A 25937-nucleotide genomic window follows, 5' to 3' on the forward strand; every position below is an offset into this window, starting at 1 on the left:
CCAGACAACAGCTCCAGGTCCTAGAAGTGCTTCCAAATCTAAGGTTTTCTTATTTAAAAATTTAAAACTCCTCATGTATCTGCCTTGAACATCCCAATCCATGATCATAAGCACAGTGAATTTTTATTTCATTGCGGACCCCTCTTTATGGGTTAATTTTACATGAGAGGTAATTTTGATTAACGATAGGTAACCACTGCTATCTAGTCCTTCCCTCAAGAAATGCAAAGAACCAGGAAGCAGAACCAAAGAAATCCAAGAAACAAAACCACAGCCAATGTTTATTTTTGCTTGTTGTCGCTACATCTTTCATGCTTCCTTATTTTCCTTCGCCATTAAATATATAATAACCAAGACTTTATTAATATACACGTAAAGGAAGCGTGCACAGCACACGAGCATGGTAGGTGGTGAGTAAACATGGTGAGTGGTCGGTGTTTGCAACCAGGGTCTGTGAAGCAGGCCTCTTCAAATGATCAAGAAGTTCTGTTCAAACTGAGGGACAGGTCTGCCCTTTTGTTTTTTTTTCCTGAGACTCTGCTTTGTTCTTTTCTCCAACAAATGTTTTAAAATTAGTGAAATACCAAAGGAGAAATGGTGGAAGGAGACATGGGATGGAATTAGAAAAAAGCGTAAATGGAATCCAGAAAGCTCTGTGATGGGTGACTGATAAAATCTCTTGAGGAAGCAAAAATAAACAGAGTATTTCATCAGCCCCTCATTCCCTAAGAGGGAAAAACACACATTTTTGTGTTTGGAGAAATAGCTACAACTTTTGCACAATAGAAGTGTCATGAGAAATTGGAAAATATCTCTAATGTCTATAGCACATGAAATATCTAAAGTAATAAAATATTGAAAGACAAGAGAGTTTATCTGTAAAACTTCCAGTGCACATGTTGGATGAAAAGTAAAAATATGGGACTAAATGGTTATGTTACTGAAATAGCACTTGGTACATAAACTCAGACATTCTTTTTCACATTCAGTTTCTCAGAGGCTTGACTTCAGATGCCTGAGCACCTTCAGCATTATGTTGGCCTTTATCCCTCTTCATCCGGAAGAACACCACTGCTAAAATTATACCTAAAAGAGAAAAATCAGAGTCAAATAGATGAAATCTTACAATGTATTGTCACATTCATTTATAAAGAAGCACTCTGGTAGGAAAAAATGACTCATATAATTTCATTTTGTGAGTGGGTCAACAAAGCTTCGTTGTCATGGTGATTAAGGGCTTCTAGGCATGGGTTTTCTTGGATAACTACACTTATCACTTTTCTTGCTGTCAGTGTGTAACAAGTCCCAAGTTATATCTAAGCTGATGGCTATCCCCAGGCCTCTGTCAAGGGATATAGGACTTTATGCCTGCACTACCCTGAAGACTAAGTGTATGAGTATCTGACAGAGTTCCTGAACTCTGGACACAGTCAATAGATGTTGATTCCAGTCCTCCTTCTCCTTCCCTGGAGGAAATAATCCAATGAGAACAACCAGAGAGCTTTTCTTGGATTCGTCCATCTACCTAAAGCCTACTTTCACCAAGTATCCCATTTTCTTTTGCACCTTCCTTGTGGCTCCAGCTTGAGTAGACTACCTAACCTCTCTGCTTTCCCTCATCTCTGACCTCCTGCAAAATTACATTGTGTGTTTTAGCCCTAAATGTATACTACAAGCCAGAGACCTATATAGAAAAGGAAATTGTTTTTAGGAAATTAACCTGGCATTAGGGTCACAGGAGGAATAACGGCAGAAAAGACTGGATGCTCAGAGGCTCATTAAGAATCTTGCAATAATCCCAATCCTCCTATTTTGAAAAAAATGTAAGGATATGAAGCTACAAGATCCTATTACTTCTGTCTGTAGATCACCAATCGCATCCAATCTTTAACTTGTGGTAAAATTTTGAGAGTAAATGGTCATGCTAGAAAACCATGGCATGTAAGCCCAAAAATCCTTTCAAGATGAGAAGACAAATAGAAGAAGAAAAGGCATAGAGGTAGGGGGGAGTTTGGTAAGTGAGTAAACCTCAAAAGCCAGCTCAATTAGCATAAAAGGTTTGCACCAAATTATTGTCAGAGAGAAATGATGGTCACCATGCACATATTAGGGACTTCCTTGTAGCTCAGACAGTGAAGAATCTGCCTAAACACAGGAAACCCAGGTTTGATCCTTTGGTCGGGAAGGTCCTCTGGAGAAGGGAATGGCAACCCACTCCAGTATTCTTGCCTGGAGAAGCTCATAAACAGAGGAGCCTGGCGGGCTATGGTCCATGGGGTCGCAAAGGGTCGGACACAACTGAGCAACTCACATTACTGCTACTATGTACATATTAGGATGGGTCATGGTCACGTCACAAAGGCCTTTCTATGTCATAATAATGAGGAATACAAACAGAAGGGTATAAAGAAATGAGATCCCTTTTAGAGCTACGAGTCAGAATCCAGGGTGGTAGACTGGATGATGGCAGAAAAGAACAGATGCCAAGAGAACAATGAAAAAGACTTAGAATAACCCCAGCTCTTCCTTTAAAAGAGAAAGGATGTGAAGCTGTGTCAACTCCTTCGCTCAGGTGCATGTGAACTGATGAATATCTACTTCTAATACATAATTTGTGGTGAGAACACCTGTTGAAAGAGGGTAAAGACTACAGTAGACACTGAGCTGTTTACAAAAAGGAAGACAGGGAACTCTGCTGTCTAGGGGCCAAGGCAGAGTGAGGCCTGCGACGCAGTGGAATTATTCTGAGTTAATAAAGAATCAAGGTCCACAGTGACAAAAACATAAAAGGGGGAGTTCTGCAACATGTCAGGTCCTTCAGATATGCCCGCATCTCCACTGGAAGGCTAGCTTCTATCTATTCCAACAATGGCAGACCAGGCCCTAAGCTCTGTGAGCGAAAGAGCCGTTTATGTCCGTCACTGGGCCTCCCACCAGGCACAGTGCCTGACACATGGCCGAGGCACAGCTACTGCATGTCTTTCCCCTTCATCGTGAAAGCTTGGTGACTCAGCGTGAGATATAGTAATTTATTCTTTAAAGCCGCCTATGTGGTTTTATACTAACTGGTTTAAAAAACTTGCTGGTTTTAAACTAACCAGCAAGGCAGTGATGGGTGGAGGGTAGTACCAAAGCAGTAACTCCCAATCAGGTGTACTGGTGATCTGTATTCTTGGTTATTGCCCAGGTTGCCATGTGAGCAGCCCCAGCTCAGCCCATGAAGTCAGACCCTCATGTGAGCTCATGTTTCTGAGGCAGAAACATGACAGAAATCCTTAAATCTGAGCGACTATACTCACCGATGACCAAAAGGGTGGCAAGGAGTATACCAACTGCCATGCCAACTGGGGGTATCCCAGGCATGTGAGCCGCTGGCTGGAAACACCTGTTTTCCACACACTTGCAGAAAGTAACTGAGAAACAGAATATTTGGTAGATAAATTTTCAAGCAAACAATTGAAGAATCTGGTATTAAAGATAAGAATTCTCACAAATTACCATATTGAGAGACAACATTATCCGAAGTTGCCTGCAGCAAAATATCTACCTGGTAAAGAGACAATCCCTTCCAAGGGTTGCCGGTCACCATCACTGATACGGATTGAGATGTTGTAAACTCTCTCCTCAAAGCCCGTGTGCTTGGTGGAGAGATGGGCATGAGTTCCTGTCAGAATAGGGAAAAAAAAAAATGACTGACATGAAAACACAACTGTGGGCCCCTGGATGAGCAGGAATAAAGCTCATCTCTGCCCCATACATGAATGGTTAGATGAAAGTGTGAGTTAAACTACCCCAAGTATCACCACTCCACAGGTACCCTCCATAATGTTAAAAAGGGTGCTGAAGCAGCCATCAAATTCTCAATTCCTGACTCCGCTGTAGAAACGAACACCAAATGCAGTAGGTTGTCATTACTCCTGGTAGTTATGTTCCATAAAGTGGTCACAAACACTGCATTAGAAAGCATATTCGAAGAAGTAATTGCTAACGTTTTTAGAATTTGATGAAAACTCTATAAATCCTCAGATCCAAGAAGATCAGCAAATCTCAGGAAAAAGAAAAATAAACACAACTACACCAAGGCATATAATACTCAATTTACTGAAAACTAGTGAAAAAGAAAATCTTGAAGGTATCCAGAGAAAAAAGGATATTATATTCAAAAGAACAAAGAAGAACCAATACAATCCAGAACACGGTGAAGGAATGACTGTAAAGTACTGAAAGAAAAACTGAGTAAGTTTAAAAGTATCCCAGTCACATGTTCTCAGGTCACCATGGAATTAAATTAGAAATCAGAAACCAGGAAGATGTGGGCAATCCCCACATATATGAGAACCAAATACCCTACTTCTAAATAACCCAAGTGTCATAGGAGAAATCTAAAGGGAAGTTAGATAATGTTTTGAACTGAATGAAAATGAAAACACATCAAACTTTATGGAATACAGCTAATACGACACTGAGATAAAATTATAACACCAAATGCCTACATTAACAAAGAAAAAAAATCTCAGTTGCTTCAGCTTCCATCTTAATAAAAACAGTACCAAAAAGCAAGTTAAAAACAACATAAGAAGAATAAAGGAAATAATAAAGATCAGAGCAATGAAATATAAAACAAAAAAATAAGGCAAAATCAGTGAAACCAAAAGCTCGTTCAGTGTGATTAATAACCTCTAGCCAGACTGATCAGGACCAAAAAAGTGGCAAAAATTTCCAGTATTAGAATGAAGTGATATCACTACATACTCTGTAATTATTGAAAGTAATAAAATATTATGAACAACTTCATGCCAATAAATTAGACAAATCTATTGAAATAGAGAAATCATTTGAAAGATACAAACTAGCAAGCTCAACCAAAAATAAATCTATAACTTGAGTAGTCCCTTATCTATTAAAGAAATAGAATTTGTAGTTAAGACTTCCTACAAAGAAAACTTGGAGTCAGAAGGCTTCACTGGTGAATTCTTTCAAACTTAAAGGAAAAAATAAAAAGCAATTTTATACAAATTCTTCCAGATAATTGAAGAGGTAGAACACTTTCTAAATCATTCTATGACCAGTACTACTCTGATACCAAAATCAGACACAGGCCCTAGAAGGGAAAAATATAGGCCAATATCCCTATGAATATAAATAGAAATATTCTTAAAATTTTAGCAAATTGAATCCAATCACTTATAAAAATGCTAATTTTCATCATCAAGTACGCCTTATCTCAGGAAAAGACTGAATTAAGATATAAAAGTTGACGGAAATATTTCACCAACTAACAGACAAAACAACAAAAACCTAAATTAACCAACAATCATCTAAATAGATGCAGAAAAAACACCTGAAGTTTTTAGCATCATACTTCATTACAAAACAAAACAACCTCTCAGCAAGTTAGGAATAAAAGATAAAGTCCTCACTCTGATACAGGACATCTACAAAAACTTATAGCTAACTTTATACCTAACGGTGAGAGACTCTGAATGCCTTCTCCCTGAGGTCAGAAGCCAAATTGTTTCTTCTCTTACTGCCTTCACTGAACATTGTCCTGGCGATTTTAACCAGTCAGAAAGCAAGCTAAACATATAAAAAGCCATCCAGATTGGAAAGGAAGTAAGGCTATTATGATTCACAGACAACATGTAGAAAAAATATGAAAATGTAAGGAAAAAAGGGAGAGAGAACTTACAAGTGAGGTCAGCAATGTTATATGCTACAAGATCAGTAAAAGAAAATCATCTATTATATTTCTATATCCTGGAATTAAAATTTTTAAGTATTCATAACAGCATAAAAATATGAAGTGCTCATGGGAAATTCTGTAAAACTATACTTAAAAAATTAAAACACATTGCTCAGAGAAATTAGAAAGACCTAAATAAGTGGAGAATAATCATAATCATATTCATGGATTAGGAAATTCAGTTTTGTTAAGATTTAAATTCTCCCCCAAATTCAGGCACCAATTCATACTATCTCAATTACAACCAGCATAGGTTTTGGGGGTAGAAACAGACAAGCTTAATTTGAAAATTTATATAGAAATGCAAAATAAACTTGAAAAAAACAAAGCGAGGACATTTACACTACCTGATTTCAAGTCTTATTATTGAGCTGAAATTATCAAAACATTATGGTGTTGCTATAAAGATAGACAAAGAGCTCAATGAAACAGAAAAGAGAGAGCCCAGAAATAGATCCATGTATATCTGGTCACTTGATTTTTGACAAAGCTGCCAAGACAATTCAATGTGAAAAGGATATTTTCAATAAACAGTGTTTAAATAATTAGCCATATTAAAAAAAAAATGAACCTTGACATTTACCATACATGCAAGAAAGATAAACTTGAAATGGATCATAGAGCTAATTGTAAAAGCTAAAACCATAGCTTTCTTTTCCTCTGGAAGAAAAAAAAAAAAAACTTAGAAAACTTTAATGACCTTGGCAAAAATTTCTTAGAGAATATGCAAAACAGTCACAAATTATAAGGGAAAAATATCGATAAATTAGATTTCATCAAAACTTAACTTGCTCTTCAAAAGGTACTATTACAAAATAAAAATATAACAGTGCCTTGGAAAAAAAATTTGTAAACATATCTGACAAAGACCACAATAGAAGTCAAACCTTTGCTTAATTTTTTAAGCAAGCACAATATTTGACCAGACACTACACTAATGAGGATATATGGGTTGCAAATAAGCTTATGAAAAGCTGGTCAACACCATCAATCATTAAGGCCATGTAAATTAAAACCATAATGAAACACTACACTCCCACTACAATGGCTAAAATTAAAAAGACTGAGCATAACAAGCATTGGGAAGAATATTAAGCAACTAGAATTCTCATTCACTGGTGGAAATGTAACACGTTACAGACTATTTGGGAAGCAATTTTATATCCTCTTAAAATTTGACCATATAGCTACCATATGACCACTTCCAGGTATTTGACCAAGAAAAATGGAAGCACAGGCTCCTACAAAGTACTTTTTCACAAATGTTCATAGCAGCTTTATTTGAAATGGCAAAAACTGGAAGCAATTTAAGTAGTAATAAGTCAATGACTAATAAATCATGATATACAATGGAATACTCCTCTGCAATACAAATGAGTGCTGTGTTGATATATGCAATAACACAGTGAAATCTCCAAATAAGTATACTAAGTGAAATTAACCAAACAAAAAAAAATTACATGCTGTTATTTTATTCACATAAAACTCTTGAAAATGCAAACCAATCTACAGTGACAGGAAGCAGATCAGTGGTTACTTGGGGTTGATGGACAGGAAAGCCTGGCCTGCTGCAGTCCATGCGGTTGCAGAGTTGGACATGACTCAGCCACTGAACTGACTGAGGGATGAACAGCGTGGGGTGGAAAATAGGGATTGCAACAGAGCATGAACAAACCTGGTGGAGCTGGTGGAGTCGTCTTACCTGATTGTGCTGATGGCTTCAGTGGCACATACGTATATCAACTTTTATAAAACTGTATGTTTTAAATATATGCTGTTAATTGTATGTCAATTATATTTCAATAAAGCTGTTTTTAAAAGATCATGATGAAATCTGTTTCTCAGTGGCCACTGGTTGCTTTGCAATGCTGCTCTAGATTGCAAAACAATTCATGTAAACTAACTACTGTCCAACTGTTCGTGTACACCAAAGGGGACACTGAGTGTTAACAATCTGTCTTTTCCCAACCTTGGGGGCTTTCAACCCTCTGGAGAGCTTGTCTGTGCAAGTTTCCACAGCATGAACTTCCTTTCTAGAGCGTGGAAGAAAGCTCTGTGTTAACTGCTGCACACACACCAAGGCAAATTAAAAACTCATTTCATTGCCCATCAGTGTTTTTCTCAATGTTATTTTGACAACTCACCATTGATTTTGGAAACTTCCCAGTCTTTTTGTAAGCTTTCGCTGCCAAGGGAAAACGTGAAGTGTCGACCCCGAAATGTCAGTTCATCATCATCAGTGGCCTCAAAAATGAGACTTCCAGGTGCTTTGAGGGGATAGCAAAAGAACAAGCCTGTGTACTCCTTGACCAGCCGTGGGGGGTTGTCATTCACATCCGTAAGGGTCAGGTGGAATTGCGCCGTGGAGCTCAGGTAGGATCCACCTAAGGAATTGAATCATTGAAATACGGTGTCTGCTCTCTCTCATTCTCCTCTCAGTCAGAAAGGATATTTCCTTTCCTTAAAAAAAAAATTTACAATTCAGACCTAGTTTCATTTTCTGCTTTAAAAGTCTTGATAATAAAAATAACTAAGAATTATGAATCTGCCTGCCAGTGTAGGAGACGCAGGAGATACAAGTTCGATCCCTGGGTCGGGAAGATCCCCTGGAGGAGGAAATCGCAACCCACTCCAGTAGTATTGCCTGGAAAATTCCCTGGACAGAAGAGCCTGGTAGGCTACAGTCCATGGAGTTGCAGAGTCAGACACAACTGAGCACACACGCACACACCCAAGAATTATGTGCTAATGTTTTATACAGGTTAGTTCAAAACAATTCTGCATACATTTATTGATGAGAAGACTGGAGCTCAGAGAAGTTGTGTGACTTGCCCAAGGTCACACAGCAGTGGAGAGTCTTTCAGCTCAGGAGATCTGACTCTAGAGCCCACAACTTCCATTGCTCCTCATCACTGACTTAGGCATGTGGTTGTTCAGTTTTCTAAGCCTCAAGACTTCCCTATGGTTCAGTGGTTGAGACTTTGCCTTCCAATCCAGAGGCTGAGGATTTGATTCCTGCTCGGGGAAGTTAAGATCCCACCGGCTGCAAGGCAACTAAACCTGCTCCACAACTACCGAGCTGAGCCTGCACACCGCAGCTAGAGAGAAGCCCAGGTGCCACAACTAAGACCTGATGCAGCCAAAATGAATGAATAAATATTTTAAAAAAAACCTTTTCTAAGCCTCATTTCTTCAGCTGTAAAATGTGACTATATGAGGATCCAACATGTAGTATTGTTAGAAAATTGTATAGAGCTGTATAAATATTATTTGCTGGGGTACCATGGTAAAAATTTTGACCTTGTTGCCTGAACAATTAGTAACTGTGTGATCACTGGTGAGTTATTTATCAGTATCTTGGTTTCTTCATACATCAAATATAATCAATAATAATCCCTCCCCATAGTGTTGTGTGAGGGGTAAGTGCTTAGAAGGAGACGGTCAGTACAGCAGTAACACTGACGGTTCTCATTCTCCCTGATGTTCCTACAATTTCTGACTCCAACCTGCTTCAATTCCTGTAAATTCGATTTGCCGGCTTTTCTCGCCAGCTGTCTGCTTAACCAAAGGAGGAAGAGCTACCGGCTTCTTCAAGTCATTTCATCGACACGGATCAGTCCAGGGCCAACAACTGCACACCGGGCAGGGTTTTGAACCCTGTTTTTGATTCCCGACACTTCTAAACTGTGAGAGGCTTCAGGACATGTCTAAAGTGAAGTGCTGACCCCGCAGTACATTTTAGCAGAAGGCAGAGCACAGATTTCACCAGAAACTTCCTGCTGATTAAATCAGGAGCTTTTTAAATCAAGAGTTAAATGTGTAGAGTGTGATAGCCGTATCTGTTAGAAGCACATTAACTAGAAGCAAGAGAGAGAGCCCACACTTACCTCAGCGAGGTCCGTGCGCTCACCCACAACCATTTCAAGTTCAGCACACACATCTGCGGGTCTAGCTTCCTTGGTTTAACATGACCACAGTACTTTGCTGTTCTTCAGCTTTTCACAGACAGGGACCATTTTCATGATTCCCACCTACTGGAATTTTTCCCATTCCCCCACTCCCAAACCTGGGCTTTACATTTTGAAAGTTTCTTTCTTTGCCCTAAATCTGTGTTTATTTAGTCATACTTTGTTCAGTTCTCATTTTTGGGGGGGTAAGTCAGGCAGGTATATTACTATATATTATATAATTCTGGGGCTTCCCTCATAGCTCCGTTGGTAAAGAATCTGCCTGCAATGTAGGAGACCCGGTTTCGATTCCTAGGTCGGGAAGATCCCCTGGAGAAGGAATAGCAACCCACTACAGTATTCTTGCCTGGACAATCCCATGGACAGAGGAGCCTGGCGGGCTACAGTCCATGGGGTCGCAAGAGTCGGACACGACTTAGCAACTAAACGGCCACCACCATATAATTCTATATTACTACATGGCGGTTTGATCCCGCTCCCTGGAGAAACCCACAGCCACTTTGGAGGAAGGTGGGGTAGTTCAGTGGAGGCGCAGGAACCTTCCTAGGAGCCGTGGTCCCTGCAAGACCCCACAGAGGGAGCAGCGGCTCTGAAGCCGTGCCAGCCTCCAGGGGCAGCCCGGCCGGAAAGAGCCCCGCGGCAGGCACGAGGGTTCTCAGCCGGAACACAGCCAGGGCGGGGTGAGCCCTTCCCCCCGTGATTGTCCTCTTCTTGTTTCTCCACGGTCAGATATTCTGACCGTTCGACCCAGTGGAGTTTCCACTCACCTCGCCTTCCCTCCCGCTTCTGTTGACGTAGCCCCTGATCACTTGTGTTACCTTTTCCGTATTTGTGTTGGCTCACCTATTTCCGTAGCCACCACTTGTACCCGATACAGACTTTCAGCTTCCCTGTCCAGCTGCGCCACACTGAAGATCTCACCAGTGGCGGGGTCAATTCTTAGCCAGCCTCTCTTGTCACCTCTCAGGGAATAACTTCAGTAAGAGAAAAGAGCAAAAGAAAGCCCACGTTACCCTGCATGAAAACGTGGAGATAGTTTATGCACCTCCGTGCTGTAGCACTGTCCCTTGCAGACTATTGACAACATATATAAAGAAGCATAATCTAATGTTACTAATGCTCTGTTTGCCTACCATCTGCCTTCAAAAGAAGGATTTGTTCATCCCTACAAAGTGGTTTTTGTACTTGCTTTAATTTTTTTTTTAAAAAAGGTAGAGTCACAACCTCTAGTGAAAAAAAGTTAAACATCTATTTCAAATAAAACAACCTGAAATTGTCTATTAAAACCACTCCCTCTAAGAAAACATGAACACTCATTGGTGGATACATGTGAATAGGTGAATACTCAGAGGCACGGTGAACTCTTCATTCAACAGACATCTGCTGAGAGATAGCAAACATCAGGCTGTGGACCAAGAGAGAAAATTACCAAAGGGGGTTGTTAGGCCAGTGGAGGAGACAGAGACAGATAATTCTAGTGTGATGATTGACAGGGTCCATGTGGAATTCCAGATAAGGTAATGGAACCAGAGAAGACTTTCTGAAAGAGTGTGCTGTGGGGTGTTTACTCACTCAGTCATGTCTGACTCTTTGCGACCCCATGGACTGCAACCCACCAGGCTGCTTATAAGTTAAATAAGCAGGGTGACAATATACAGCCTTGTCGTACTCCTTTTCCTATTTGGAACCAGTCTGTTGTTCCAAGTCCAGTTCTAACTGTTGCTTCCTGACCTGCATACAGGTTTCTCAAGAGGCAGGTCAGGTGGTCTGGTATTCCCATCTCTTTCAGAATTTTCCAGTTTATTGTGACCCACACAGTCAAAGACTTTGGCATAGTCAATAAAGCAGAAATCAATGTTTTTCTGAAACATCTGAAAGAGTAGACGTTAACTAAAGCAAGAAAAAGACGGATGATTTAAGCAGAAGGAATTTCAGGAACTAAGGCAGAGAGGCCAAGGAATAGCTTAGGGTGTGGGGGCATCAGACATTCCAGGAGTGAAGGGATAAAAATAGGACACAGTGGATGGCAAAGGGTGAAGCTCAAGGGATGGAAGGAGCTGGGTTGTGGGAAGCGATGGGCAGGCAGGGAATGGTGACCTAGTCATGTTTGTGTTTTCAGTGGAACTCATTGGTAGGTGCACGAAAGGTGAATTTGAGCAAGTAAAGTCTAGAAACAAAGGAAAACAGATGGCTACAGCCTTTTGGGAAAAAAGCACCATAGCCATAAGGATGTCTATATCTTTAAATTAAAAAAAAAAAAAACCCACCTCTGGAAATTTTCTCCAAATAAAAAACAATTTAATAGAAGTCTTAAAAACGAATTATACACATACATTCAAAACTTTTCTATAACTTAAAAAATACTGGACATAACCTACATGTCTGGGAGTAGAATGATTAAAAAGTAATAATGTTGTTGGTTCAAACTAATTTTTTTCCCAGTGTTAGAATATTCTATATGCCAAGCACTGTGTTAGGCTCTGTGTATGGGCAATGAATTAAAAATTGCCTGTGTTTCGTTGGATGGCATCACTGACTCGATGAGCATGAGTTTGAGCAAGCTCCCGGAGTTGGTGATGGACAGGGAAGCCTGGCATGCTGCAGTCCATGGGGTCACAAAGGGTCAGACACGACAGAGGAACTGAACTGAACTGATGTGGTCAGGATGTCTGAGTGAGATGGAAACCCTCTGGAGGATTTTCAGAGGAGTTACATGACTTTACTTTTTTAAAGACCTACTCTCGTTGCAGTGAATGGATGGGTGGAAGAGTTGATACTGTGGCCTGGATCACTGAGGAAGTGAGGAGAAGCAGGTGAATTCTGGATATATTTCAATGAAAGAATCACTAGTATTTACTGATAGATTGGATTAGGATCCATTGGGTGCTAATGAATTCCAACTTTGTGGATCTAAAAGAAAGAGAATTAAATCGCTCAGCCTTCAGCAGCAGCTGTGGCGTTATCCTTCAATCTTAATTGACTTACTCCTAGCATCCTAACTATTGCTTACTCTTCATTCATGAAGTACTCTTTTCATTTGTTTCTTCCAGGACATTATCCTTTTACTCATCTTCCTGATTTTAACTTAATAGTACATACATCATATCTTTCCCTCAGATGAAAGAATGAAAATCTGAGGAATGTTCTTAAATGACTTTGTTTTCTCCACTCATAAACTCAATTTTTTATTCACTTGCCTTTGACTTATGACTTTCTCATGGCATTCTCATGAAGGAGATGGAAGCATTTGTTAAAGAGTAAACTGTTGTAAAATTAGGAACATTTTGTGCCCCATCACGCTTAGTGACTCTGACGTAGAGTAGTATCTACACTAACCATCCAGTACAACACACCTCTTCTTTCCTTTCTCTTATTTGTCTTTGTGAAAGTTGATAAGTGCTTGCAGTGTAAAATAGTAGGTAGGAACTTTATTCTGACAGACAATCAGAAAAACGTCTTGAAACTGATTCCAAGTGCCAAAAGGATCACTCAGTGGGAGGCAAGACTCCCCTCAAATATTTAGGGGCACTTAAGGAATTGTCATTCATAACATTCATAATCACTTGCATAGATTTTAAGCCATGCTAAAATATTTGTCATGCCATGGACAGCAGGACTGACGTTATACAATAGAAGCAAAAGATCCATGTTCAAGTCCTGTCCTTAGGCTTACTAATGAGATGATCTTAAGACAGTTATAGACGTTGATACAGACACGGATGTATACATATACATCTGTTATCGTGGAAAATTTGATATTGTTGTACATATTTAAGGAAAATCTGTGTGGGTTCTATCACCCTGAAAAAAAGATGAGAACTACTCAAATGGAAATACTTACACATCTTGTCTAACCATCTTAGCCCACGCATTCACCTTTCCAGGGCTGAGCTCCGGAATGAATCTTGTTGCCCTGGACCTGCTCTGAAGAGCTCCTCATGGGAGGGAGGTGGGAGGGGGGTTCACGTTTGGGAACGCATGTAAGAATTAAAGATTTTAAAATTTAAAAAATAAAAATAAATAAATAAATAAAACTTTAAAAAAAAAAAAAAAGAAGGGTGGGGTGGGTGAGAGTGGGAGGGAAGCTCAAGAGGGAGGGGACATATGTTATGGCTGATTCTTGTTGATGTATGGCAGAAACCAACACAACATTGCAAAAGCCATTATCCTACAATTAAAAAAAGGTTACTTTATTTCCCTCTTAAAAAAAAAAAAAAAAAAGAGCTCCTCATGGAGAAGGTTCCCTTCACCCTCTCAGGTGGTTGAGTCCACCCCGTCAGGTTTCTGCTTCATTTTGCTGTCTAGAACGCCCGTCTGCCTCAGGAGCTGGAGCTTGTCTCTGGACCCTGGCCCTGTGACTGGTCCAAACACAGGGCCTACCTCTGGGCAGCCGGGTCTCCAGCCCCACCTCCTGGACTTCCTAGCTGAGACCTGCAGTAGGCAGGCTGGGCTGGAATCTGACCTGCTTCCCACTCCCTAGTCTGGATGCTCCCGGATGCCCACCAGGTGACTGGAGCCTGACGAAACCAGGGCAGATTCACCAAGCACACTAGGACACAGCTTCAGATCCCTGGCTGCTCCTTTAGGGGAGAGCCCTCAAGTCAGGCCAGCTTCTCTGCCCACCTGCCCCCCAGCCCTTCCTCCTCCAAAGGCCATGACTACAGCACCCAGCCAAGCTTCCCAGCTACCTGACGTCCAGACCTTCCGGATCCTTGGCAGTCGTGTTGCCCACTTTTGTGCCTTTAGCCACAGCCTCACTGACTTTTGCTTCAAATACTTGTTGGGAAAATTGCGGGGCCTCATTCACGTCTGTCACCGTCAGTCTGAAGGTAGCAGAAGAGCTCGCATTATACTGTACACCAGGCACCAGAGGCTCAGGATTTTCTGCTTGGACTACAATATTATGAATGGCTACTGTTTCAAAATCAAGAGGCTGTACAGGGGAAAAAAGAAGGAAAATCAATTGGGGGATAATTAACTCCCTTAAAATCCGCCCCTCCCCAAGGCGCCCTAAAAAACGCTCTGACAGAGCATCAGTTCTTAATCTAGCGTCAGCAAAAACTTCCTTCTCTGGATAGTAGAGCAATGGAGAAGCTTTTGCTACAGGACTTACCAGGACTTTGAATATGCTAATGTGTGTTCTGACTCTCCTAGAGCAGGGAATCAATACGGCACTCTTCCAATTTATTTAATCCTAGGATCATTCATTCATTCATCAGAAACTTACTGATTCTTTCAAGACAGTTCTCAGAAGTCACTGGGGAACACTTATACAGAGATTTCCACATGGTGTGGGGCTTCCCTGGTGGCTCAGGGGTAAAGAATTCCACCTGCCAATGCGGGAGATGCACGTTCAATCCCTGGGTCGAGGGGATCCCCTAGAGAAGAAAATGACAACCCACTCCAGGACTCTTGCCTGGAGAATCCCATGGACAGAGGAGCCTGGTGAGGTACAGTCCATAGGGTTGCAAAGCATCGGATGTGACTGAAGCGACTTAGCATGCACACAAATACCCATAAACTGGACTGGATCCTGAATTTTTCTAGTTTCCTCAAATATCTGGCTACAACTCTCCAAGCTGATGTTTCAGTTGTCTGCCACCTTTCTGAATTGGAATCGGTGAGAACAAAGACTGCCCTTGAACCTCCTTGGAAGGGATCTGCCAGGCCCTCCTCGCTCCCCACATGGCAGCCAAACTTTACGGTCTTAAACCTTAGATACACATCTCACAGCTGAAGAGGAGTCCACCGGACATCTGGCCTTATAAAAATACTGAATCTCCAAATCAGATTGAGTAGGAAGAGAGGCAGCTGACAGTGCGGCAGATCCTCCCTTCCAGATCAACACTTCATACTTCAGCTGAAGATGAAACTCTCTCTCTCTTTTTTTCCCTTCCCTTTCTTTCACTCTGGCATTGGCCTGGAAAGGTAAGCCATCATCTGTATCTCCCAGGCCGTGGCTAAGGGAGGCAGCCTCTGAAATTTAAAACAACTACGATTTGGGGCTCAGAGAAAACCTAACTGACATCTAACTTGAACAGGCGTATGCAGCTAACTATCCCTACGAGTGAATTCCCGAACAGTGCTGCCTCAATGGAAGCGACTTGTGTCCTGACAGGACTTATCTTTGTCTGTGATGGTTGTCATTCTCCATATGTACCTAGATGGCTGGTACATCCTCATCAGGCAATGTCTCCTAGGTTATCTAACTGCACCCCTGAGTGTTCACAAACAAACTGAGACACCTCATTGGTTGAACTCCCTGGATTTACATCAGTGAATTAGAAAGGAATTGTCAAGAGGTATTCATGACTCAGGATTCCCTTTCTTTAGCCAGTCCATTCTTCTTAAGTGAAGTGAAGTGAAGTGAAAGTTGCTTAGTCATGTCTGACTCTTTGAGACCCCATGGACTAGACAGTCCGTGGAATTCTCCAGGCCAGAATACTGGAGTGGGTTGCCTTTCCCTTCTCCAGGGGATCTTCCCAACCCAGGGATTGAACCCAGGTCTCCCACATTGCTGGTGGATTCTTTACCGTCTGAGGCACCAGGGAAGCCCTCCTTGGTTAAGAGTGCATGTAAACCAGAATATGATTAGCAACCTTTCCTTAATTCTTGAAAATATTGAAAAATTCACTGTTAGAGCAATAGCTGCCCAACAAAAATCATAAGACTTTCTGGCCAAAGTTGTTCTTGACATAAGAGAGCCCTCGATTCCCTTTAATGTGAGCAAGGAGATGTCTATGCTGTAGCCAACACCACCTGCTGTACCTGGAGAACACTTTCGGGGCAGTGGAAATTCAGGAACATCAGATCACTGAACAAGCCACTTGCCTTCAAAGGGTGACTCCTGCCATGGAGTCTTTCTTTGAATTCTTTGCATTTGATTGGTTTGAGTCTTGGGGACCATGGCTCGAAGGTACACTCAAAACACAAGGAATTATCCTGCTTGTTAGAATCAGAGTACTCTCCCTTATGTGTTGCATTCTCTCAAAATTGTTAAATACATGCTCACAATCACTCACTACCAAGTCTCACTAAGACTAAGAACATCAGAAAGGGGACAGAAGAATGACCAACTTAAAAACTCTAAACCTGAAGTTGACACCTGTGAATATCACAGGGATTAAGTAAATAAAAAAACAAAACCATTATGACCTGTGAATATCACACAGAAGATCAACAGAAGAAACAGCTAAAGAGCAGTATCTGATAGTGACATTTACTGCTTCAAGTTTTTATCACATTTCTCAGATAAGCGAGAATCTGATCAAAATGGGGAAACTGTTAAAGGGCCTCCCCGGTAGCTCTTCAGTAAAGCATCCACTTGCCCTGCAGGACACACAGGAGACGTGGGCTCGATCCCTGGGTCAGGAAGATCCCCTGGAGAAGGAAATGGCAACCCAGTCCTGTATTCTTGCCAGGAGAATCTCATGGACAGAGCAGCCTCGCGGGCTACAGTCCACAAAGAGTTGAACTCTTTGGGGTTGCAAAAAGTCAGACACAACTGAGCATGCACACACTTTAAAGAAAAAACAGGCCCAAAATAGAATCACTTGCGCTAAACCCCATGTCAGCAACAAAACGTAATACCTACCTTATTGCATTCTCAATCCCTGCCCCAGGAATGCAACCTTAACCAGTCAGTCTTGAATCTGGTCGGCCCTAGTAAGGTAATCCACCCCGTAGGCCCTTTTCTTCCTTTTAGGAGGGCAACTTTGTCTGAAACAAGACATTCTTTGCCAATAATTTCCTTTTTCTACTCCCATTCTACCTTTGAAAATCTTTCCTTTTCTACAGCTTGGTGGAGCTCCTTTCTATTTGCTAGGTGGAGTGACACTTGATTTATGAATTATTTAATAAAGCCAGTTTGATCCTTAAATTTACTCCATTGAATTTTTGTTGTTTGTGCATACATGAATTTTTTCATCAGGAGAGGTTATGTAGCTTTTGTCAGAGTCTCAAAGGTACCCATGACCTCAAAGAGATGAAGGAACCAGAGAAAAGCTCAAAAAGCACATTATAGATTCTGGGAACTGCTTGGTTTTATTCACCCTTTCAGGCCTGGAGGACCCAGGATCTCTTGGGGAGCTGTCAGTTCTTTAACTTTAGTTTATATCAGTTTCTCATCAGTTAAACAAAAAATGGTATTTTCCTTTCATAAAGAGGAAAAGCTGACACATGACTGCATTAGCTCAGCCTGCTCTTCCCTCAACATCTGAAAAAATTCCCCCCATCAGTCGAGAGTTGGCTCAGTGCTGTTCTCTGTGTACAATCTTCCCCAAATCCCACTCTGTATCCCCCAATAGATGAGCTCCATGCCTTCTGTAATCTTATAGTACTTAACTCAGGATCCTAATTGTTTGCTTCTCTATTCCAGATCCTTACTGACCATGAGCTCTCTGAGAAGAGGAACTGTGTTATATTCTTTGCTTCTCATCACTTCCGTGACAAACAGCATGCATAGTGTATCCATTAGGAAATACAAAAATGAGAAGGTGTTGGTCCTTCTCAAGCCCTTGCAGGCTCCAGTGGGAAAGAGATTCTGGAGAAAATCTTCACTCTCTAGAAACCCTCTCCTCCATGAACACGCAAACACAGACAACATCGCAACCCAATTGCTAGTTCAAAAGGAAGTAAGATAGAAAATTTCCTCATATGAAAGAGAAAGAATTATGTGTAAAGACTCAAGGTCATCTGAGAATCAATTGGCGCTTGTTAAAATGCAGGATATAAAATTTTGTAATCCAGTTGAGATGTAAAAAGAGAGGTTTTTCATAGAAATAAGCATCCAGTGCCTACAGGATATGACCCCATGATAACCTCTTGGTCGCAACCTCATGGTGGGATAGGGCTCCCCACCCAGGGTAGTTGGGAAGAAATGTGTGCACGCTGGAGCGTCTGACTGCCAGGATGCGTCCATCATCTCAGGGGAGGAGGGCAGGGCCGTCAAATTAAAAGTCTGGTAGATGGAGCAGGAAGCCAGCAGCCCCCAGAGCAAGCCCACCGTGTGGACCAAGGACGCAGCAATCTGTTCCTTGTGGGTCCAGCCAAGACCAGGCTCAGACAAGCAGCACAGCACTCTGTGGGCTCGGGCAGAGGACGCACACTCCATCCTTACATCAAACAGGTCCTAAGTCCCCTCCCTGGCTTTCCGATCCTTTCACGAGGCCACCAGAGGCGAGGGATACAGAAACGAAATGGTGTCCCTGCAAATGAGGAGCAGCGCGAGTTATCAGGACAGAATGTGTGACCTGAGAGAAGAGAGAGGTGATGGAGAAGACGGTACACGTCAAGCTCAGAAACTGGGACTTGATCCCTGATGAGCAGAGAGAGGCGGTGAGCACAAGGCTGGCAAGGTGGGATTGGTGCTGGAGGAAGTTAACTCTGGGAGCCGCCAGGGGAGGGATGGATTGGAGCTGATCTGACTTGGGCAGGGAGGCCTGTTAGGAGAGGGTGTCAGTGTTCCTTCAACCCTTACTGAATGGACGTAACGGCTTACCCTCAGTCAGTCTGCTTAGCTTTCACACCAGGAAAACACACGGAACCACATTTTCCAGGAATAAAATTAGAAATGGAAGATACTAAAATTAGCAAGTGATAACCAGCAGAGTTTAATCAAGAACAAGCTTTGTCAAACCATGTGCCTGTCTTTCATGACATGGAGCTACGCCTGCAGAGTCAAGAGACCCTCACGACCTTACTCATCAGGTAGGCAGAAAACACCCACTTATGCCATAATCACTCTTCCGTACACGACTGCTTGAAAGGTCAACCTCATGATTTAGATTCAACCTGGAAGCAGAGATAAAAGTGCTGAAGGAAAGGAGCTGAGACCGGGGACATTTAACATTTTCATCAATAATCAGTGATGAGAAAAAAATGCACATTAGTTTTCCACATGATACTCTAGCTGCTTAAAAACACATCATGTACTGAGAATTCGAAAGGACCAGCCATAATGAAGAAGTGACAAAATTTGTATCAAAAAATAAAAATTAAAGCCAAAACAAACCTCTGACTTTCAATTTCAGGAGAGTTATTGATGAGTCTAGCAGGGCTCAGAGAAATAGCCTTCCTGGCTCCTGATACCTGCTTGGTCTCAAGAATGTGTTGATCTATCACACAATAGGCCAGAGCTCAGGGTGGCAGTAAAGACAGGGAGGACAGCATTAATAAATAAAACGTGTTTATTCCCAAGCATCACTTGGGGCATATGAATTAATAGAAAAAGTATATCTTGGTCTTTTCCTCTGGTTCCAGACACTGAGCTCCTAAATCCCTTGCAATTTCCTGGGTGATAGGAGTGCCTTTTGTTCTAATGAGGTGACTCTTTGTGGCTCCTGGTAACCAGGACGGGGACTGGTTACCAGACCAAGACCAAGCCATGGTTAGGAGCTGGGGATTTTCAGCACAATCCCTCCCACTTCCCAGGAAGGAGAGAGGGGCCAGAGACTGAGTTCATGATCAATCACGTCTACATGATGAAGCCTCAATAAAGATCCCCAGAGTAAGGCATTCAGAGAGCTTCTGGGTTAGTGAGCACATCCACGAGCTGGGGAAGCGATACACAGCTCAACTGCATGAGACAGAAGCTCTGCTCTCGGGGCCCTCCCAGGCCTCACCCCGTGCATCTCTTCACCTGGCCGCTCAGCTGGATCCTTCATCATATCCTTTATTACGTGATACACTGGTAAATACGCTTCCTTGCGCTCTGCGAGCTGCTCTAGCAAATGTTGGAACCTAAGGAGGGAGTCATGAGCCTCTGATGTATAGCCAGTCAGCCAGAAGAACAGGCGACAACCTGGCACTTGCTGGCGGCTTCTGGAGTGGGGTGGGAGAGCGGGACTGAGCCTTAACCTGGGGGGGTCGGATGCTGTCTCCCGACAGATAAGTGTCAGAATTGAGTTACGTCGTAGGACACCAGGCTGGCATTGGAGAATTGATAGGTGTGTGGAAAGCCCACACACCTGGTATCCACCCTGAAGTGCAGTGATTACTCAAGAGTAGAGGAGAAAGCCTTTGCAGGGCACTTGCTAAAACGACTGATTTCCAGGCCCTCCCCCAGAGAGCCTGAGCCAGCTGTCCCCAGTGGGCACCATTTGACTCTGGGATTGGGCAAGTTTGGCCCCCTTGGCAAGAAGAGAAAATGTCTCATCTGTCCACAGCCAGAGTCCTAGCTTCTGCCCTCACCCGAGTTAATTAGAATTAAGATAATGTTGAACATTTATGAAGTTGGCTACCACCTGCTAGGGGCTGTCTTAAGAGCTATGTGTGTATTTTTGCACTGACTCCTCCAGGATCCTCATCAAGAAGGTTCTACCAATTTAGGTTTTCAGATCAGAAAACTGAGGTCTGAGAGGTTACAACATTTGTGTCAAGGTCGCAGAGCTAGTACATGGTAATGCCAGGCCCCCATAGCAGTCCTTTCCTGAAAGGAGTCAGAAGCCAGGGGTCAAGTTCCCAGCTCCTTCATCTAGTAGAGGGGCTGACTGTAACTTGTGAGCCTGAACCTCAGCTGGATGATGGGACTGTTTCTGCCTCCCTCGGGGTCAGTGTGAGAAGGGAGGGAGTATGTGCAGAAGTGCTTCATGAAGCGAAAGGGGCTTCAGGTGTGGAGTGTGCGCTCCTCGGTGAATTTTACTGGTTGCCATTTGCACATTTAGGGCTTCCCTCATAGCTCAGTTGGTAAAGAATCCGCCTGCAATGCAGGAGACCCCAGTTCGATTCCTGGGTCCGGAAGATCCCCTGGCGAAGGGAGAGGCTACCCACTCCAGTATTCTTGGGCTTCCCTTGTGGCTCAGCTGGTGAAGAATCTGCCTGCAATGGGGGAGATCTGGGTTCAATCCCTGGGTTGGGAAGACCCCCTGGAGAAGGGAAAGGCTACCCACTCCAGTACTCTGGCCTGGAGAATTCCATGGACTGTATATTCCACGGGGTCGCAAAGAGTCGGACTTGACTGAGCGACTTTCACTTTCATTTGCACATTTAATTCAGGTGAACAGGTGCTGAGAGGATCGTGATAGTTTACATTGGGATTTAAATTTTTTTTAAATGACCAATACAATGGTTCTGAAGCAATGGAAGGCTTAATGAGATGGGACTTAGAAGTAAGGCTAACTAAGCTCTGCACGAGAAACCACATGCATGCGTGCTCAGTCACTTCTGTAGTGTCTGACTCTTTATGACCCTGTGGACGTGTAGCCCACCAGGCTCCCCTGTCCATGGGATTCTCCAGGCAAGAGTGCTGGAGTGGGATGCCATATCCTCCTCTAGGGGATCTTCCCGACCCAGGAATCGAACCCATGCCTCCTGTATCTCCTGCATTGCAGGCAGATTCTTTACCACTGAGCCACTAGAGAAACCGCATAATAGAGGCTAAGTTTAAAAATCTGAAAACTGCATGAACACACCTGTCACAGTGAGGACACGCATCCTAGGGGCAGTTGGCTGACATCAGTGTATCCTGGTCAAGGATCCACACCTCTGAGCCGGCTGGCACTTAGCATTTGAAAGATCCCAATCAGAGCCACACCCCAGAGGCAGCTGCTACAGGCTCTGAGCTAGCACTGTCTCAAGCTACACTAAAAGGTCTGTTAATTACCAAAGTGATCTTGCAAAGAAGTTTTTGTGATATCAGTGGTATTCAAGACAGGCAATTTGGTGGAAAAATACATTCTTGAAGAAGAATGTAGCATCTGGCTAGTCCAGCAGCTTATACCCTTCAGAGTTCCAGGACTCCAGTTCTGCTCTATCGTCACCTTTTCTGCGGACAGTCAGATGAATCCTGTCACTAGACTACTGTGATTACAGTTATTACAGTGCCTGAGGGACAGAGAGCCGGGCCAGCACAACCCTAAAGCCTAAAGCACAAGTTGAATGCTGGTTTTCAAACCTGCTTGTTATTAATTGCACATGGGACAGAATTCAACTATGTATCCAGGCGACCAAGATTTATTGAACCTCCACTGTGTGCAAATATTCTGGACACTTGGCATATAACCACAAACAAAATCAGGGTGCGACCAAGATTTTGGCCAGAGGCCCGCTGTACTGGAACACACCCCCTCATGTCAAGGAAGGTGTGGGAAGAAAATTAGAGCCTTCACCTACTGCTGATCATCAAGGTTACCAACTTTTCCCTATAAATGCCCGCTAGCCACAGATGGTCAAATTAACTTACATTAGTTCACAACAAGCCACCGTGAAAAGTTACCGACATTCATACTGAGATGGACAGGCCTTTATCTTCTCTCAGACACCTAGAGGGTGCTGGTCCTGGGGAAGGATGGAAGCTATCTGCCCCCGCCTCCTGCCACAGGACCAGGCCTGCTGCCTGGACCACCCACTGCAAACTCGGGGACCTGGCCTTTCCTTCTGGGTTCTTTGTGTCCATGAAGGCAGCCATGAATAGAGGGGGACGATGTAACGGCAAAGGTCAGACTCAAACAAAATACTACTGCTTAAGTAGGTCCACACACAAACCTTGCAACTGAAACCCAGTGAGGCCCTTTGTCAGAGGTGGAGTGTGTGGTCAGAACGGTACCAGAATTCTGAGATTCTGCTCCAGGGTTTCCTTCAGCACCAGCACTTTTCCCCCCCATGCTTCTATTCATTTTCTGTAAAATTATTTTCTTTTGTCTTCATTTTCAATTTCTACCTTTATTCTGGGTCAAAACTTTCCTTCAGAGCTTTCTGATGCAGCCTCCCACACACTGTACTACAAACTCTCCGCATTCAGCCATGTCTGCAGAGTCTCTATTGCTGTAGCTCTGATCTCTTTTCATTCTAAAGATATTGGATGACACTGAGTGCCACTTCCTGTTGAGTCATCTGATACACAGTTTACAGGCATAAATGAGGCAGCCAGGGAGGAAAGGGTCAAACTTCAGGTGTATACAGTAGAGGACAGGAGTAGATTGAGGCAAGAATGGGAAGACCCTCTATAAAGAAGCAAGTATCACCGTAATCAAGATTTTGGCTTCCAGACTACCCAGTCCTTCCAAAGGGAGAGTCGAAGCAAGAGCCAGTGGACTTAGCAGCACCGTGAAAGATGAATGTAAGGAGTAGGCAGGGAAGAAGGTATGAGAGAATAAATTGGTTTATTGTAACTTGCCCATTAAAGGAGACCTACCAACCTCCAGTCATTATTAAAAAGAGGAACCTATGGCTGGTCCACTAGAATAAACAGCCTGCCTCCTAAAAGGTTCACGGGATTCATCTAGTCTAATATCCCACACTTGCAAAGGGAAAAATAAAGCCCTGAGCACCACCTTGCCCAAGATTTATTAAATAAAAACAAAGAATGCCTGGTTAAATTGGAATTTCAGATAAACAGTAAACGATTTTTTAGTAAAAGCATGTCCCAATTATTGCATGGGACATACTAATACTAAAAATGATTCATTCTATAATTTTTATGAAAATCCTACCTCCCTCTGCAAAGGTTACTTGGTCAGCTAGTGACAGACTCAGAGCAGGAATCCTGGCCTCTGTCTTTCACGAGGACAGGAATGACTGAGGGGGTTCCAGGAGTCCATCACGTGCCTGAGAGGTCACCACCAATTCATCACCTCTGCTTATAGGTCCTTGAATGGTCCTAAGGAAACTAATCTATGAAAAAGACAAATTCCATTCAATGGGTGATTTACCTTTTTAAGCTTGACGTATCCAGTATTGGTTAGGGGATCTGTTTCAATCTCCAAACGCCCCTCACTGTCTCCCTGTGTGATTCGATACAGGATCTTAGAACTCCCAGTGTGCGGTTCATCAGTGTCTGTGGCCTGGATGGTTAGGATGACAGATCCCACGGCTGTGTCTTCAGGGAAAGTTAGGTTTCCATACTAAGAGGGAAATAGGGGAAGGAAACAATGAGAATGTCCATTGTCATCAAGCACAATTATCAACGAGCAAACTTGCCTCTGGTTTCAGAATGGACACAAGTCACAGTTTACATCAATACTTACCAAGCATGCTTTTCCCATTGATGAGTAGGTTGCAGTTGCTTTTGACATCAGTCACACTTGTAGACTGATATCTCTTATACCAAGAAACAGTGTCTCAGAGAGCGACTGATCGGATTCTAAAACAGATTTTCCCACCCACACCCAATATATTTAATACTGGGACTATCATTATAGTTATTAGTAATGAGACAGATAAATAGCTCTTATGTATCGAGTACCTACAATGTGACAGGCACTTTACATATATCATTTTAATTAATTCTTAATCAATCAGAGAATAGTTGTTAAGAGCCTGAACTTTGGAGTCAAATGGCCTCAGTATGAATCCTAGGCTCGCCACTTATTATATGGGTGAATTGAAATAAGTTTCCTGATTTTTGAAAGTCTCAGGTTCATCCTCTGTCCATTGGACATAATAAAAATGGAAGCTGTTTTATGTTTTCTGTTTGGATTTATAGAGATAACACATATAAAACCTCTGAATGCCTAGCACATAATAAGTGCTCAAAAAGGTAAGCATCAAGACAAAATGCCCTACTGAATAGCTGTGTTATCACCTCCATCTGACAGAGAAGCAAAAGATTAGAGAGGTAAAACCCACTCAAGACCACACAGCTAGTTGGTCACAGAACTGGGGTTCAAATCCATGCTTGTCCACCTCCAAAGCAGGTGCTGTTAATCTCTCACTCCTCCACTGAAAATCCCCCAGGTCACGTCTCTTGCCATCACGATCATGAAGATGATAACAGGCAGGGACCAGGAGTGGACCACGGCAGTGAAAGAAGTGGACTCCTACTTTCTAGAGCCCTGTTTGCCTTTCCAAGCTCTGAGATTCCTAAAGCAGAACTCTTGTCCTCAGTCTAAAAGCACTGTCTAGATGTAATGCAAGGAGACTATAACATGCAGAAAAGATCAAATATCCAAGAGAATGGAGACAGAGAAGAGACAGGCTCTTCATCTCATGCTCACTTAACCTCAGTGCCTGCTACACAAGTTATATTGTCATACCTTTTACCTCTGCAAACCCTCCTGTAAATCAATTCCCTGTCTTTGTCACAGCTTTATCTTTATTTTGATTCATGAACATTATCACAAGGCTCGGGGCTGCCTCATCACTGACTTCAAACATAACAACCTAGTCAAAACAGCTTCTCTCTCCTCCAAAATAAATAAATAGAGGTATCCATTTTAAGGGAAGCAATGATAAAATTACTGCCAAGTTCAAAGCCCACATTAACAATAAATTAGCTTGAATTCTCCTTG

At 42.6% G+C, this 25937-nt stretch overlaps 1 protein-coding gene across 1 annotated transcript in view; it reads right to left on the reverse strand.

The window, feature by feature from the left end:
* CDH17 (cadherin 17) overlaps positions 255-25937 on the reverse strand; it is a 64631-nt gene continuing 38948 nt past the window's right edge. Inside the window, exons 11-17 of the mRNA XM_018058228.1 lie at positions 24360-24551; positions 14400-14644; positions 10555-10685; positions 7888-8127; positions 3548-3664; positions 3300-3413; positions 255-1086 (exon numbers count right to left, since the gene is read on the reverse strand). Coding sequence (XP_017913717.1) covers positions 986-1086; positions 3300-3413; positions 3548-3664; positions 7888-8127; positions 10555-10685; positions 14400-14644; positions 24360-24551 — 1140 coding nt within the window. The 3' untranslated portion in view covers positions 255-985. The remainder of the gene's footprint in view (positions 1087-3299; positions 3414-3547; positions 3665-7887; positions 8128-10554; positions 10686-14399; positions 14645-24359; positions 24552-25937) is intronic.

The sequence above is a fragment of the Capra hircus genome, chromosome 14, assembly GCF_001704415.2.
Source record: "Capra hircus breed San Clemente chromosome 14, ASM170441v1, whole genome shotgun sequence".
NCBI lineage: Eukaryota > Metazoa > Chordata > Mammalia > Artiodactyla > Bovidae > Capra > Capra hircus.